Source organism: Centroberyx affinis, unplaced genomic scaffold (genome assembly GCF_046629955.1).
Source record: "Centroberyx affinis isolate AG114_WGS23_722 - 3 ecotype Tasmania unplaced genomic scaffold, CSIRO-AGI_Caff_v1 ptg000956l_1, whole genome shotgun sequence".
Lineage (NCBI taxonomy): Eukaryota > Metazoa > Chordata > Actinopteri > Beryciformes > Berycidae > Centroberyx > Centroberyx affinis.
In genome coordinates, this window is record NW_027279530.1 from 124536 (window position 1) to 142751 (window position 18216).

Below are 18216 nucleotides of genomic sequence, written 5' to 3' on the forward strand. Positions count from 1 at the left end.
TTGGTATGAAGACAATAATGTTACAGCCCTGCATTAGGGTAGTGAGCTGAGGGTTTTCTTCTCGCTGCTGTCACTGCTGGTTTACTATAGTGGAAAATGAGATGTTCATTCCAAAAGCAGATAAAATTTGTGCTGCCTAAAATTCCTTAGTCAATATTTCAAAAATTGCCTGAGGAAAGTTATAGTGAAAATATAACTATTTGGTACACAACAGTCTCAAGATAACCGGCAACTACAACAGCAACCTATGTGCTTTACTTTCATGGCAGCAGTCGTTTAGCATAAGAGTCTTCATTCTTATAAATGGTGGATGTCTCACCTTGGAATGAAGCTTAATTCAATCCTGTAATTACAAGCTGACAGTCTGCTTTTCTGCATATGTTAACAGCAAGAAAAAACATACTTAATTACTTCAATGTACTTGCTTATTTGTGTCTCAATACCTGTGTGTCTGTTGGTACCAGTATAGTGTTCTTCACAGCATAGACAGTCTTTTGTCTGCTATAGTCTGTTAATTCACATTTATATAGACACAGTGTTTTAAACCACATGCCATGGAGGGCTGAGAATATGCAGGTTTTCTCTGGTTGAAGGTTGTTAATCAGTAAAATCAAATGTGTCACTGTATTTCCATCTGATCCATCAACAGCTGAATAACGACATGTCAAACCACACTATGACAAGTCTCGCTGCCATGTATTATATCGAGTGTGAGTGGCAGTCTAGTTGAAATGCACAGCGCCACCCCGACTCCACCCCTCCGAGCCACGTCAGATCAATGCGCTTCATCCCTCATCTGTCCACGCTGCACTCACAGCCCGTTCCGCCACCCAAATTACTGCTCTGCAGAATTATAACTTTGTCGGACCTGGCAGCAAACCGTACCCGAGGCATTCTGAAATATCACTGACAGACCGAGCTGTCAGCCAGGATATATCTATCACCAGGAGAGCGCTGTGAAACAGACAGCTCATATCCAGGGGTCTTTTACAGCAGTGATTTCCAAAGTCTGGGCCGGGACACAAAGTTCCCAAGCAAAGGTTTCAAAGTGTACTAGCCATCTACATGTCTGGATGGACAATGAGACACTGTCCCAATTAGGTGTTGAACTGAAGCTTTGTCTGATATTGTTGATTTATCTTTGTTGGTCAACCGAACATCAAATGTAGGGCTTAAAGTCTAACTGTTGTTCAGGTCGTTTTGTGTGTTTAAGCTCCATTTTGTTCGATGACTCCTCACAGAATATCTTGCAAAGTCATTATGGGTTGTGAGGGAGTCTTTTGGAAATTTGGGCGCACAGAGAAAAAAAACAACATTAAAAAAGTGTTAGTCCAGGTCAGATGTCTGGAGTTTCCCAAAAGTATCTCAGTGAACATCCTGGTGGTAGATGGACACTACATAAAAAAAAACTAAAAAAAAAAACATATTTGACAGAGAGAAAAAAAATCTAAAATGATCAAATAATTAACTTATCTTATATTATCAAATAACAAAATTGTGGTGAATTGTTGTGTGTTTTCAACTCAGAACGCAGTGAGTCAAGATTCATACCTCATAGCAACTCGCAGTTTCTGCATTTGATGCCTGACTGGGTAACAATACTATGACTGAATTGTCAACAGCAAAACTGTGAACATTTTTGATAAGAAGCATTCTAGGTTTTGCACCTTAGCCTGGATATACAGTATGTACAAAGTCTGAGTTGCACTGAGCTGACCTTGTCCAACATAATTCATAGAATTGGACTGGAAAAGGCGAGATGCAGCCTTCACATTCCTGTAATGACAGGAAGCAGTAATACCCATGATCCCGCTCATGATCACAGTCATCTATCATCTCCAGTCAGACTGCACTGTATGTTGTGAGCATATGAGAATAAATGCTGTAAGAAATCTTCAATTCACATGACGTTTATGGATGCGGCACTGCAAAAGCATTTGTAAAGTCATGCAGTCGTCCAGTCTCGTATTGAATCTTAAAAACTTGAGAATTTTTCTTGCACCAAATGAAACAAATCTGCCAATGTGGTGAGATAATGTCCCTCGTTCCCATACAGTTTCACTTGTATCAAGACTATTTTGAATCAAGTGACAATATCTTGATGTAACACAGATTCCTCCACCAGTATAAAGTTAGGTTTGACCAATGTCGCTTTTTGAAGGCTATACCAAAATCAATATATTTAGATTGATGCTGTCAGTAGCTGATATTTTGATATTTCCTCATTTTCATGTCCCCAAAATTTCCAAAATATTACAAGGATTCAGTGTGTTCATCTTGGCAAGGTGGAAAAGCCTCTGAATGAGGTTTTAGACCGTCATGTGACAATAAAACTCCACTAAAAGCCATATTGATTAACTTATTTTAGGTGGGTTAACAGCTCCTTTAGGTGGGGTCAGCAAGATTTCATTGCAGATTTTACTAGCTGCCACTCCTGATGCTGGATGAGTAAAATACTCCCACACCATACTGGGATGATTTCTGTGGTCAGCCATGTGAAATAAATATAATAAAAACATTTCCACTACCTGTGGGAAACTCCATCATATCCAAGGTGGATTACATTGACTGGCTGATAACATTTTTTTTATTAAGAGGCCAATATACGCCTGATATGTTTGAATACCAATGTGTCGTCTAACCCTTGTATCAAGATTGAGCATTTTACATTTACATTTTAGGCATTTAATTGATTCTCTTATCCAGAGTGACTTGCAATGAGATCAACAGTAGAATAGGTTTAAATTTCTACATCACCAAAAATTACAAGCAACCAAAAATCAGAAGTGCAAAGGTCTTAGTGCCCTTGCAATATTCATATGATTTTGACAATCCTGTAAGAGTGAAAGGCCAACAGAGAAATAGAATAACAGCCAAGGATAGAGGTAGAAGGGCAATTTTTTTAGTAAAGTGAGCAGAGAGGGCATATTACTCCGTGGGGAGAGGGAGAGGCATTTCTTGAAAAGATTCGTTTTCAGCGTACAGTGGAAGATGGGGAGGGACTCTGCTGTAGTGACATGAGCAGGAAGGTCATTTCACCATTGGGGCACCAAGAGGGAGAAGAGTTGCAGCCGGGCGAAGCGATGACCAGGTCAGCACAGGGAGACAGGGAGCAGGGAGCACAGCAGTGGCTAGCAGCAGAACACAGATTACAGACTGGTGAGAACACAGAACTTGAATGGATTGAACAGTCTTTCCCATTCAAATCACTGTTCCTGGATGGTCACTGAGGTGAGAGGTTTTGTAGCAAGGACCAAAGCAATGGAAAACTGACATTTCAGCTGAATGAAGTTGTCATGCTAGGTGGAGGAAGTTGCTGCTGTCAAGTTTTGACATCTGTGCACAGTTAGTAGAATTGTTTATAGTTGAGTTAATCTGTTTCTGGTGATGTCCGTTAGCTGTTTGAAGTTAGCGAACACTAACTTCTTCTCCACTAAAGGTAGGCTAAGCTACATAAGGCTATATTAAGTTAAAGGTACCCGTTTGATGATGCTTACCAGCTAGGTTTGCTAATATGCTGATTTTGACAAGAAGAGCTAGCAAGAGAAGCACAATCTTTGATAAAGCTATGTTAACCTCATCGCTAACAGCAGCTTTCAGTTGAGTTTTGACAGTTTGTTAAGCACTCATGTAACAGACACATCTGCACAGTTCTCAAGCAAGTGTGACCAGACTTGCATTCTCACCATAGCAATAGACCGAATCACCGTGACGTTGCGCTAACAACAACAGTCACTTCCGGGTAGACAACTGGCGATTGATTTGAATTGCAGAGATATCTGCAAACTTGTTTATTTCTGTTGTCATTTCAGCCGTAACTGTAACGCTTAAAGATACCGTAGTTAAACACGGTGGTCCGACCTATCTGACATTTCTGCTGTGCTTATTTTATGTACTGTGTTAGCGTCTTTGATAAACGAAATCTACCCAACAGTGACATCTCACCGCCGGTCGGACTAACTGCTAGTTTTGGGTAAACTCAAGCTGTCATTTTCTTCTAGGTCTCCAAACTAACGTTAATTTAAAAACAGAGCGTTGGCTCGCCAGCCTCAATGCTCGATAGTAAGTAACGTTAGCCTAGTTAACGCAACGCCAACAACCTCAAATAAGTTGTTTCTTTGATACTGAAAATGAAATGAGACATAAAGCTTACTTGTCACAAAATGCTTCCCACAAATTCGGTCATGAAGACCAGGCTGCCAGGTTTTCCCAACTCCTGACACTGTAAGGCCCCCGTCTTTTCGACTGATACAAGCAGTTGGCCTGTCCCAGATCTCCTCCCTTTTCAGACGCTGAATCCAGAGCTGTCTTTGAGCATGTTTGCTCTTCGCAGATGGAAATCTGAAAAACCCGAACCCCTCTCCAGTCTTTATCATTACCCGGCACCCCCATACACAACAACCATTAACTTAACCATTTTCTCTTTATCTCAGTTGTTCCTCGCCCCCATTTGCTCCACGCGGTTAAATTGTATGTACATGACGCAGGAGTTTTCTACCCGGAAGTTATTGTAAACAAACATTGTGATTGGTTCTATTAACCCTTGAAATTCCATAGTCGCCATTTTATGCTGTACTAGCCAAATTATCATGTCAACCAGTGGAAGGACCGTTCTATCCATTCAGGTTCTGTGGGTGAGAACCTTACAGCAGGATTTTGGAGGGTAGGAGGAGAGTGAGATGGGAGGCAGCATTGTGCATGAGTCGGAGGCAGCCCCCAGGCGGCAGGTCTAAGCCTTGCTGCCAATTTGACATGGTGGCCAACGGTGGTACTGCAGCCTAAAATTCACCTGCGGCCCAAAAAGCGTTTTTCCCATAGACGGCCATTGTAAAAGACAGTCCTCTAAAACTGTTCAGAAGATTCCTACAACACCACACAAGACCTTAAAACACTCTTTCAATTATGTATTTTTTAATCATGAAGGCCGATTTTTTTTTAAATCACTCAGAGCCGTATAAAAGGCTGTTTTTTGTGTGTGACGTCACCCCAGGGTACGAGCCAAGCACGCGCCTGTTCCTACAGTCCGGCTTCGCTTTTATTAAGATATTAAGGATTTTACATGAGTAGCCCACCGGTATTTAATATGTACAGATAACAACTGATCACCGGAAACGGAGGTTTGGGATTAGGTGTGTTTTCTGTGCTTGGTCATGACATGGAGATGTAGACAGCAAGCTAACTATTAGCCTTGTTTTTAGCCTACTTGACATGTACTCCACAGTCTGTCTGGCGAACCCAGCTAGTCTGACATTACATGCTATTCATCACTTTTGTATTTCGTTGTGAATTAACGTTATGTTCTTTTAATTTTTTTTAAATAAACGATTTTAAATAACTTGCCCTGCACGTGATTTCTAATTCAGTTTCATGGCAGTATTGTATGGTGCTGTGTGGTGAACCTGCTGCATGGTAGTGACTGTGAGTCTAGCTGCCAGTCAGTTACACTGTGTGTCTAAACAGAAGCGTTTGTGGCTGCTGTGAACCAGGTCCACATTTAGTTTTGACAGATAAACTAACTGTATGATGACATCTTGTCAAACTACCATGGCAAAGTGCTGTAAATGTTTGTACAAGGATAACTTACAGGGCCAACTCGTGATTTTCATTACCTAGTTCTGCTCAGTAACTAAAATAGCAAGGAACTGAAGCTGCATTTAAATGTCAGAATGTAATGTATTTTTGATTGGATTGGATGCCTGTTTGAGTCGAAGATAACAACTCCATCTTGTATATAATTTTCTAAATCCTCTTACAAAAATTTAATAGGGTAAACTAAATTAGATCTACATGTTGAAGCTGAATGAACATTAAGTATTGAGGGGCAGACGAATATGAACTTTAGGAGATTCCTTCTCTCTCTCTCTCTGCTCTCTCAGCCGCCCCTCCCCCACCAAACTGTCCGTTCCCACGCTCCACCTGCACCTGCTCGCTGCCGACCTGCTCACTTGATTACGAGAGCGCGACTGGGCTCGCTCGTGGGCCCGCTACTCCTGGCGGGAATACGTAAGCAGACACTACTGCGCAAGTTCCGTGGGCCGCACATCACGGAAGTAAACCAGGAAGAAAAAAACTTTTTTGGCGTATGCGCTGGGTGAGCAGCTTACGTTCAAATGAATGGGCGGCCATTTTTCCGTTCAGCCTCCAGTTAATATAGAACCTCCTTGGTCGGAGGGCCTGGAGGGAGCATTCTGGGAAGTCGGCTAGGAGGGAGTTGCTGAAGTCCAGATTGGAGATGACTAAAGCTTGAACAAGGAGCCGAATACTGTCACTTGATTAAAGGAAAATGCTTGAAAACGAGTGAAACTGCAGGGGGAATTAGTGAAACAGTTTCATCCAAATGGCCATATGTTTGTTTAGTAGCAGATTTCACTTGTTTTAAGAAAAATAAGACAGATTAAATGACTTGCTAAGAGCAGCATGTTTTGCAGTGCATACATTATACCTTATAGTAAATGATAAAAAAAAATAGCCACATGTAATTGATATTACAGACATAATTTATGTAACTGCTTTATGTGGATAAGGTCATTTTCAGCTTCTTAATGTGCTCTACTGCACACTGAGCATCTATTCCTTGATTCAGGAGCGATAGTATCAGGTTTCTCAGATTGTTGCTAGGCTACTGAAAAAATAAATAACATCTCAACTGCTTTGACATTTCAAAAAGCAGGGTTTGAATTTTGAAACTTGTTGCACCGACTGGCATTGCCTCCCACGTGTTTATTCATCTTGAATGGTCGTTACTCATCCTATGTCTCATATAAAGACTGAATGGGCTGATGGATGAGTTTAACACGTTTTATTTAAGATTTACATAATGGTATTTTTCTATTGCTCCATTACCGTTAGGCATTCTCTTCATATTAAGGGTATTACGATCCATCCTGTGAATAGCACTGCAGGTAACCAGCTGGATACATAATGCAGGGATTATGTTGTAATGATTAGGGATGAAATGTTATTCAGTATTTCATTTTTTTTTATGGATACACAATTCCCAATTATAATAAGAGACTGTAGTTTTCCTGTTTTTTCCCCTCTTGTCGTGATTAGATGCTTGAATGGTGTCTCCTCTAAATATTTCAATGCTTAAAGGTCATGCAGCAGGGACAGTTAATGGTGTCAAGCCAGCAAATGCCCTGTGTGTGTGTGTACGCATGTGTGTATGTGTGTGTGTGTGTGTGCATTTATGTACGTGTCTGAAAGCAGGAGGGATTTGTTCAGTGTTACCATGATGGGTTGACTCCATTTAGATTTCTATCAGGTGTCTCGGTCTCTTTCTTTATTGAACCGGGTCTATCCTTCTAAGCAGCCCAGCCAATATTGACCCAGGGTCACACGCCGACATATATCATGTCAATCCCTACCTGCCTAAACCCCACATTCACACAATCCCTTTCTGCCCTTAGCGTACTTATGGTTCTCTATAAATCGTATGTCCACAAATTGTAACACAATTGCTTTCTTTCTTGGTCAACCCAGTTAAATATTTTCATTTTCTTATTTAGTATCACTCTTGAGTTCTATGTTCATCATCCAACAAGATCTGAGCATTCCTGACATTCAATAACTGTACTATAATGGAGCTTTTGGGTGTTTTGTTTTCTAAAGTGATACAATTTAAGAGAGCTGCTGGGCATTCCCTCTGTCCTCTGGTCGAGCGAGCTTCACTCAACACTGGAGAGAGAGAGAGCGGCAGCCCCTTGGCATTGGCCAAATTTGATAAACTCCAAACCTTTTACTCAAAACACACCTCTGCTAGCTCAATCTAGTTGTAACTAAAACATTCACCAGCAAAGATATTTTTTCTCAGCATAGATTAGCCATTTCAGCTAAAAACACACATTGCTAAGAATTAGGTTGAGCGAGCTTCACTCTCGACTGGAGAGAGAGCGGCGTGTTGATGTCATGTTCTGATTGGATTTCCCACTCTGACGTGTAAAGGTCGTTTGTAATCTGCAGCAAAACAGCTCATTTGGCTGCTCCAGAAATCAACTGATAGGCTTTTCTCAGCGTAGAAACGATGAGAAAATTCTCTGAGAAATTGCATTTTAGTTGGCTATCCCTTTAAGCTCTGTCTTTATTTGCATAGATAGCATACAGAGAGGAAGGACAAGAAAAATGGGAGAGAGAGAGGAAAGATGGGTTGGTGGGGACATGCGATAAAGGTCATGAGTCCGATTCAAACCCATAAGGGTGAGATTACATGGCATATACATATTACATAGCCCACTGAGCCGCAAAGACACCCCTATTATGCCTAGTTTAAACTGTATAAAGAGGAACTGAAAATAAGGAAAGGGTTCAGTTTGTGACAAACTTTTCAGGCGGTAACTCTCTGTACGTTTGAAGCCGGGCCACACAGCTTGGCGACAGATACTATTTATGGGACCAAGGGGAACCAGGGAAGAATAATTCTTAATTTGCCGTAAAGGTGAATTGAATTGGATGGCCATTTCAATGAACATAAATTTCCCTTAATGAGAAGAATGATATTTGGCTAGCTGTGTGTCCTCTGACACTTGGTCTTTTTTCATCCCGGATATCCTTCACTCCTGGACAGCTGTTTATCCTCCGCGGCCCACTAGTAATGAGATGGATGCTTAGAAATGTATTAAGCTTGGCTGGAGTTCCACTATACCAGCTCCTTTTCATTTTGATTTGTGATTTCCTCTCCCCTCTTCTTCTTCTCCTTCTACTTCTTCTCAACCATTTTCTCCTCTGTCATCCCTTCTTTTCTTCTCCCTTCATCCGCCCCTATGTCATCTTTTCTGTCTTCCTCCCGCCAACGCTCTCCTTTTCATCCCTCCGTCCCTCTCCTCCTGACAGAGGTCGTCCAGTTGAGCCTGGCGGAGGACCAGCGGGTCAGCGTCTCCACGGTAACGGTGGGCCTCAGCGCCGTCCTGTCCTGCGCCATCCAGGGAACGCTGCGCCCGCCGATCATCTGGAAGAGGAACGGTATCATACTGAACTTCCTGGACCTGGAGGACATCAACGTGAGTCCTTGTTGCTGTCGTTCTTGTCTTGGTGTTTTTTGTTGTTGTCCGTGGTGAATGTGGCGGTGGAGCTGCTAGATCCTTTGGTCGTTGGTTCTGTTACTGTTTCAATTATGGACAGAAGTGTAGATGAGGGTAAACCCACAAAACTCATGTTACCCAGCTTTTTATCTGAAGAACAGAGTTTACCCCACTTTTTAGGCTTACATAAATCTATGTCATAGGGGAGAGCGGGGTAAGATGAGCGAGTGGGTAGGTTGAGCCACCCCCTGTATCCTAGCAATGATAAACACTATGTGTGATGTGACCAGGCATTTAGGAATAGACTTCCATCTCAACATGGCTGCGATGGAACCAGCCACATAGGACAAGTGGTAAGTGCATTTATGAAACTGTTTTTTTTTTTAACAGAAAGTATTCTTTTAGATTCATTGTTTAATGACTATTACCAAGGACTATAACCATATGAATTAATTAGCAAAAGGTGAACTAGTGTGTAGGCCATTATTTTTCAAAAAGGTGGCTATAGGGTAAATTATAACATTTTGAGTAAAAACTGTCTCATCTTACCCTGTTCGCCCCTATATCATATATCATATATCATATCTTATGACATACAGTAAATTCATAATGTATCGGGTTAGGGTTAAAGTTAAGTTATTTACTTAAATCAATGCTTTCCTAAAAAAAAATCAACTTAAATCAGTGCTTTCCTAAATCAGTGCTTTCCTAAAAAAATCATTGGTGATAGTTTGCCCTATGATAATCATCAATTGATCATAGTCATAGTTTTCCACTATATCCCTAGTTATGTATATACAGTCAAGTGATGTTAGCATTATGAAACCTACTGAGTCATGTGATAATGAGTAGCACAACCTTATTTTTCTTAATTCCTCAAACTTCAAATTTCTCAAGGTTAGAGTCGCTTTGATGTGTGTGTGTGTGTGTGTGTGTGTGTGTGTGTGTTTTCAAAATGTTTCTCCGTACAGATTTAATTGGGCCGTCTGGTTAATATTTGATAAACTTCAGGAGCATGAGACACAGTTGGAGGGCTCTTCACGCTGAAACAATTAGTCCATTAACACTTTTAACATTAGAAATTCATATATTTGTTAGGAGTTCTATGCTTCAGTTTGTTTTTCAATTAATTTCTGATTACAAGCAGGCCTTGTTTTTATTTTCTCCCTGTTTGTAATAGTTTGTTGTCAAATAATGTTGGGATCTGAGATCTCAGGAGGTGTGCCAAAAATCCTGCTGCTTTCAAAAACCTCTTACGGTGTTCGCACAGATAACCGAGCCAGCAACCAACCAAGCAAGAGAGGAAAGGAGAGAGAAAGAAAGAAAGAAAGAAAGCCAGATAGACAGATAGAAGGCAAGAAAAATGACAGAAAATCAAATTTGATTTTCCCACCCCCCCCACCTCACCAGCGGCAGAATTAGCCGGGTCTGTGCTTAATGAAGTGTGCAGCGATGCTCCTGTTTAGACACATCTGCACAGCCGACAGCACAGCGCCGGCATCGCTTTACCCGCCGCCGGATCACAATCCTCTAATTGCATGTTAATGAGTGGCCTTGTTGGTCTGCTGCGACGGTGAGCCGATAAACAATGACAAGTGTGAAGATGGAGATGGGGGAGAGGTGTTAGCGAGCAAGGTCCCTCAGGCTCTGGAGCGTACACGACGCATTCGCGTGGAGTGGAGGGATTTGAATAGAGGTGGTAGATAGGCACCATGGTTGGGTTTGATTCACTTTTCGTTCAGTCAATTAAAAATAGAGGATGACACTAAAAATCAATAGATTAATGAGTACTTTCTTTCTAAAGTTTGATTTCTTTATACACTGGATATATATTTTATCACAAAAGCTGTTCACTTTTCAGATTCTGAAGATACTGGACTACCCAAATTGACTGAATGGAAAATGAACTCATTCCTGCTAGACACAATTTACATATAGACATTACATTTATTTTAAAGAATACACCAAGTTGTTGGGAGACTGGTTACCTGTTAAGTGATGTGAACATAGACACCAAAATCATAGATCGGTCAAATCGTAGATTGTTCTCTCCGGTGCTCCATGCTAACTCTTTAGCAGGCACTATATTCAGTCACAGTAAGCGACTAGCATTATCTCAAAAGTGACAAAATGAGAACTTGTAGCAGCTAAGCTAAATAGAAGATAACTGTAATTGATATGTGGCTAAGTCTAGCAATTTTGTGTATGAGATTGTTAATATTGACACACAATGTGATGGAGAAATTAGGGCAACTTTCTCTGTTTCCATAGGAACTGAAGGTGTTGGGCGATGGTACAGCTAAAAGACTGTGTCAAGCTAAAAATCACTGCGCAGTGGATGAATACATGGTTAAAATAGTTCCAAAAATAAGCCTGTCTACATCAGCTATATTTAGTTAATGATATTTATTTACTTTTAATTTATTACTATACAGGCTGTATAATAAAAACCGCTAACAATTGTTTGTTACTAAAAACAAAAAGGACAGTTTTCGTATCATTTGAAATTACAATTTAGGCATTTAGCAGACAATCTTATCCAGAGCAAATGAGAATTAGTGCAACAGTAAAATATTTGCCATTTCTTACTTTGGATAATGCTGCTCACCTGCTGTCACTCAACATAGTGTTTGCTAAAGTGTTAGCATGAAGCATCAGCAAATGATCTACCGGGGACACATGCATGATTGTGGGTGTCTATGTTCTCATCACTTAACAGGTAAGTTGTTGGAGGATGAACCACTACTGATGCTTTGTACCCAGAAGAGAGAAATAGAGCAAGAGAGCCAGAGAGAGACAGAGAAAGAGAGAGTAGAGGACCCCTTCAAATGTGTATCGTTTCCTTTTTTGAGCCGTTTGTAGTCCAGTATTTTATCTAGGCCCTCTTAGCGCAGGTCACAGAGGAGAGCGGGTGAGAGGAGGTTAAACTCCTCTCAACACATCATTTCGTCTGCCATTTCTGAACCATAACTGAAGAATAGATTTCATTCACAGACAGGTTCAGTAGATCTGTGCTATATGGAAACAGGACTTGTTTGAGAATCTACGAACAAATATTTAATTTAACTGTGATTGAAATCTCACTGCACAAGCCACTCCGGCTTACAAGCCCTAAAGCTAACTGAAAGCCAATTTGCCTTCATTAAAATCAGTCTCATTCGTCTAGTCACTTTGCTCTCTGCTCTCTCTTACTCTCTGCATGCTCTTTGTTCTCTCTCTCTCTCTCTCTCTCTCTATCTCTACTTTCTCTCCATCTGTCTCTCCACTATCTGTTCCTTCTCACTCTTTCTCTTTCTCTCTCTCTGTTTTTCACTCTGTAGCTCGTGCATAAAAACAGGGCATTTTACATATTGAGTAGGGCTGCGTTCTCCGAAAGTAATTGCACTGTGTGTTTTGGAGGGTTCAGACCTGCTCCCCCAGGTTTGATTGCATGAGAGCAAAAAAGACACAGGCAGCGCTGCAAACAGAAGCAGACAAAACAGCAATATAATCTGCCACAGCTCCTTATAGCTTCGGCAGTCCAGTCTACCAATTATTGAAACATCAGAACAGTCCAAGTCTAGATTATTAGATGGAAGTGATTCATTTGGCAACAAAATGAATAATGCATATTTCTTTTATTGAAAACAATTACGACACAGCTACTTCAACAGCCCTTTTTATTTGCTAGCATGTTGCAGCGACTTGGTGAACATGTGATTCTGGCTCTCTTACACGCCAGCCGATGCTCCTTTCATCAGTGCTATTCTGGGTCTCGTGAAAAAGCACTGCCTGATAATGGAGGAAAGTAGATAAAAGGAAACATTTGAGGTAGTTTTGCAGCTCAAACGGAAAACCAAATGAGTTTCATTCATTTAAGTGTGGCCAGTAGCCATGTTGTATAGGTCCTCCTCAACAATTTCCTTTCCAAAAGCCTGTAATTTTCCTTCAGAGTTAGAACTCTATAATGTTCTTCTTGCATAAAAAATTCATGAATGTTCTCGTCAAATAAAAGCCCATAATGTTCATCTTAAATAAAAGGCTGTAATTTTCTCCTAAGGTTCTCTCTAGTCTATAATGTCTATAATGTACTTCTGAAATATCACCAGTACATGCAAAGCTTTCATCATTTCAAAGGACTATTCTCATGTGTAGTGAACAAGACAGACTTTGGATTATGTGGTGGTATATATAATATAAATAGCATGCTGAAATCCCCCACCCAGATGCACACCTACCAGCTCAGAGAGAGAGAGAGAGCGAGAGAGAGAGAGAGAGAGAGAGAGAGAGAGAGAATACAGGCATATGTATCCCAATTAAATGAAACAATAGTCCAATTCAAGTTGGTTGCTGTTTTGCTTGGATGCCCATCTTTCTCGTCCTGTCACGCACTGCAAAAACTGACAAACGTGTTAAGTTATTTTATCTTGTAGCCAGACTTATCAAGCTTATATTAGGATTTTATTTTGTGAAATCATCTTACTGCACTGGCAGATAATTTGAACAGTTTCAACAAATTTGACTTTTTTCTCAGGATAATGGAACTTGTTTCAGAGGATTTACTTGGCAAAGGTGAAATTGTCTCGGAGAAAGTTTTTCTTCATGGTTTTATGATGATTTCTTGAAAGAAGTCATATTGGCATGTATCAAGTGTAATTTACTGAAACTAGCAAGATTATCTGCCAGTGCGGTGAGATAGGTCTGGAAACAAGTTGAAATAAATTTTAGCTGTGTGCTTCTGGGAACTGATAAGCCAATAAGTTAAACTCACTGCAGCCCCGTCTACCTTTCAGGAAAAATGTTTCACATTTTCCCACCACGAAGCTGCCCTCTTCTCTTTTTGGTCAAGTCTATTTCCAGAATCCTCCGAAAGACAGCGGCCATTTGTGGTTTCCATGTCACGATAGAGCAGCATCCAGACATCTGCTCTGCCACTTGGTGGGACAGCAAACTATTTAATGCCTTAATCCGCCCTAAGCTGTGGCTGGAACCCCCTGGTGACTGCCGCCTGCTGCACCAACAACAACCAGCTCCATTCATCAACCTAATGGGCTTTATATTTTTAACCCTTGCCATTTATCAGACTGAGGCAGCGTGATGAGGGGAGAGAGGAGGATCAAATTCCCCAACGCCTGCTTCGGCTCAACAGGGAAACCGTTGATTCATGGTCTCTCTTCCTTTTCGCATCACTCTCTTTTTTCTCTCTGTCTTTTTCCATCACTCCCCGCTGTTGTGCGCCTCCTCTCCCCTCTCCCCGGCCTCTCTAAACACCCTCACACATTCTATCTAGCTACCTTCATTTCCCTCACCTCCTGTCCCTCACTCCCTGTGGCTCTTCCCTGCACCCCATTCTTCACCGCTATTCCCTTGTCCTATGCCTCCCCCCTTCTTTCTTCCCCATAACATTCTTCTCCTCCTCTTCCTCACCTTACGCTTTCCCCTCCCATTTTTATCCTGTGCTGTTTCATCTCCCTTTCCTCCATTTTCCTCCTCTTCCTTCTCCTCTTCCATCTCTTTCCCTTCCTTCAGGACTTTGGGGACGATGGCTCCCTGTACATCACCAAGGTGACGACCATCCACATGGGGAACTACAGTTGCCATGCCTACGGCTATGAAGACCTCTACCAGACACATGTGCTGCAGGTGAATGGTCAGTAGTGGCTCATTACTTACTTACAGTGGTGGGAGAAGTATAGACAAATTGCTTTAGTTTTGTTTGTAGTACTCGATGGTACCCCAAGGAGGACATTTGTCTTCCCGCCTGCCCCGCTTAGAGTGAAGAACGGCCGCTGTGATGGGGCTGGTAAGGCTTCAGAGATACTTCCACAGGAAAATCACTGGGGATTATGGGAAACCAAACCTGGGGCCTTTCGGTTACAAGACAATCTCTCTAACCATCAAGTCACCTTGCTGTCGTTAAGAAAAGTTTAGCATGTAAAACATCAATAAATCGTTACCTCATTCATTTTTAAATATGAATATCCAAGACCATTGCGGAGAAGATTGGCATCATGTGCTACTGGGTCGGATTTTGCGGGATTTGCTGAGTTGCTTTGCGGCACAGAGTGAGATTGCTTTACGGCACAAAACAGGAAGAAGGCCGATGTTCTTCCAGCGCAAAGGAGCTAAAGCTTCCAGAGTTTTGGCAGATGGTGGAATCCATATTTGCTGTCGCCAAGGGCAGTTATCCTCCTTCTCAACTAACAGTTGTAGTGAGATAGAGGCTACCAATCATCTTGACCATGGTTTCATTTGATTACAGTAATTACACCAAGGTAGCACAATTAATCTGAGAATGATATACTGATGTTTGAAAATGCTATACATAGCATCTTTGCAATTAAGAGTACTCACATACTCTGGTAAAAATAAAAGACCAACATTGAAAATCCTTCATTAAACCTAGTACTATCAGTAGTATTATTTGTATTTAGGTATTGTAGTATTGATCTCTCAGTGTCTTTCTCAAGCGTAGTCACATGGGAACACAGAAGATCAAACCTGGCACCTCCTACTTACATCGCAGCTTCTCTACCACCAGGGATTCTCTGTTATGAAATGTTTCTGTAACACATTTGACAAAATTTCTTATACTGTATCTAATTTAATGAAACTGCTGTGACGGAAATCCCTGGCATTATGAAATGAACTGCAGTTTTAATATGCTTTCTGAATTGTTTAAATTGAGAGAGAATAATCCCAAATACTGCTTACCAGAAAATAATAGATGCAATGTGCCGGTGTCTTTGTCAGGACTTAAAGTGTATGAGGATTAAGTGTAGATTGCAGTCCAGTATTTGTTACATTATATATTTATTTATGTTTGTTTTAAGTCTGTTTTGAGTGTAGCCATACATATTCTCCATATTATATAGGCTTTTATACTTAATGCGCTCTTGGTTTAGTAATCAGATAAATGGATAAATGTGTAAAGCCCTGTGGAAGACGTGGTTTGTCAAAGTGATTTGTTTTCCCACAGGGAGAATTAATCATAACGCTGTGTTATTCATACAAGTGCCTCACAGGATCACGACTGTCAAAGCACTGCATCAAACGGACTCTCCCGACAGTGTCCACATGGAAAAACATAGCATCGCTTCACTGTTTCATGTGCGAGATTGAAAAATAATTGTGTGCGCACGCCGTGTATTCAATTGATTCCACGCAGAGCATGAAAACAAAGCTACAATACATCCAAAAAACAGTGGACACACACACACACACACACACACATACACATATGCACCAGTTTTGGCTGGCTGGCAGTTATCGAAGCGTGCTCTTGCTCAGATTAATCATTTGCATAAGTCTTTTCTTCTCTGCTACCCTTAGACGAGTGATTACTAGGCCTCTCTCCGATGAGAACCCAGGGAGGAAGAAATTTAAAAGCCCCCCTACCTACCTTACCATAGCAAATCAAAGATAACAACCCCCCCAATTCAGGAGCTTTTGTCTCAGGGCCGACAGATTTGCAAAAGGAGGGGGGAAAAAATTGCTTTCAATTAAGAGGGACAATAGGTGTGATTGCGTTGTATTTGTGAGAGGCGGGATTTAGGGCTAATTGAAAAGCAGTACAGCTGCATCTTAGACCTTGAGCTGAAGTGGGAGAGGGAGGAGAGCGTGATGGGAGGAGGGAGTTAGGGAAAACAGACTAGTGTTTGGGATCCTGGAAGCCTGAAAGGCAGGTTATCTGGAGAGGGCAATTACCATATGTTTGTGTTGGGGATTCAAGGTATTTTATTCATAAACAAAGACAGGGTGGGGTGAGGTGAGGGGGGATGGAGAGCAGCCTAGCTCCATGTTAAACTAAGTGGATGGCTTGCATCATGTTGCGTTATTACAGCAATAATACCCGACGCTGCCGTCTTTCCTGTGATCACGGGGATGACAGCGCCGTAGCTCAGCCGTGCTTCATATCATCGGTATCACTGAAGTACCCATAATCACAGTCAAGCACTCCCTCCAGGGTATTATGGCTTTTATACAATGGTTTCCAAACGCATGGGTACTTGTCAAAAAGTTTTCTTCAAAGTGGAGTGCATCCATAATATTAAAAACGGGAGAGAGGAAGAAACATCACACAGCAACTCCCCGGTTGACGCCAGAGTTAGCGTAGCGAGAATCTGTGTTTTTGATGCAGCGCAGTTTGCAACTATGGGAATATCAACACACGTTTTTGACCAATCAGATGGCTTAGCTGAAGCTACCCATTATAGAATAGAGAGATAACTCAAATTGTCATGACTAACCCAAGATAACGACAATTGCCTGTTTTTTTTCTCTTTTAATCTCATTTTAATTGACTGGCACATTGTTAAACTGGCATGCTGCAAAGGATATAAATAATACACAAACACCTAATGAAAACTGACACACGGACTGAATCTGTATTCAGGAACGTTCCATGCATTTGTTATGAAGCTGTTGCTCAGGAGCTACGAACGGATCATAAACAAACAGGAAAACCGCTTTACCTGTTCATGTAAACTATTACCACATATTTCATTTCCCCCCTTCTATTTTTACCTCGTTCATTTGCGGTCTTCTCCCCAGAGGAGCTGGTAAATGGTAGATATGTTCAGCATCTATTCCATGCAGGACTCAAGTTGTAATAAAGCAGCCCCACAGCTCTTGGATCCTTGTTATGTGTGAATATATTCAGCGGCCGGGTGAGACAAATTCCTCTCTGCCCACTGCGTGTGTGGTTGTTTTGTTATATTGTGTGTTATATTCCCCCAGGAGTTGTGGTCTACCATGAAACAGTGTGTAATTATGTTTTCACTCACCCCTCTCATCTCTCCCTGTTTGTATCTTTGGTGTTGTTTGTGTGTGTGTGTGTGCGTGTGTGTGTGTGTGTGTGTGTGTGTGTGTGTGTGTGTGTGTGTATATCCAGTCCCTCCAGTGATCCTGGTCTATCCGGAGACCCAGGCCCAGGAGCCCGGTGTATCTGCCAGCCTCCACTGCCACGCCGACGGCATCCCGAACCCCAAACTCCTCTGGCTGAAGAACGGCATGGACCTGCAGCCCAGATCCTCCAAACAACTCTCTCTCATAGGTGAGGAGTCTTTATTTTTTTTGTTATATTCGGTGACAATGGAGAGTGACAGGAAAGACACCTAGCCAGGAGAGCCAACAGGATGCCCCCCTCCTGTAGGTGAAGGTGTGTGTGTATGAGAGAGAAAGAGAGAGAGTGAGAAAGAAAGCAAGCGGCCATCTACCT

The 18216-nt window shown here is 41.6% G+C and overlaps 1 protein-coding gene across 1 annotated transcript in view; it reads left to right on the plus strand.

Annotated features, from left to right (window-relative positions):
* fstl4 (follistatin-like 4) overlaps nucleotides 1–18216 on the plus strand; it is a 165890-nt gene that overhangs the window by 123863 nt on the left and 23811 nt on the right. Inside the window, exons 5-7 of the mRNA XM_071522148.1 lie at nucleotides 8830–8996; nucleotides 14526–14646; nucleotides 17890–18051. Of these exons, the coding sequence (XP_071378249.1) occupies nucleotides 8830–8996; nucleotides 14526–14646; nucleotides 17890–18051 (450 nt within the window). The remainder of the gene's footprint in view (nucleotides 1–8829; nucleotides 8997–14525; nucleotides 14647–17889; nucleotides 18052–18216) is intronic.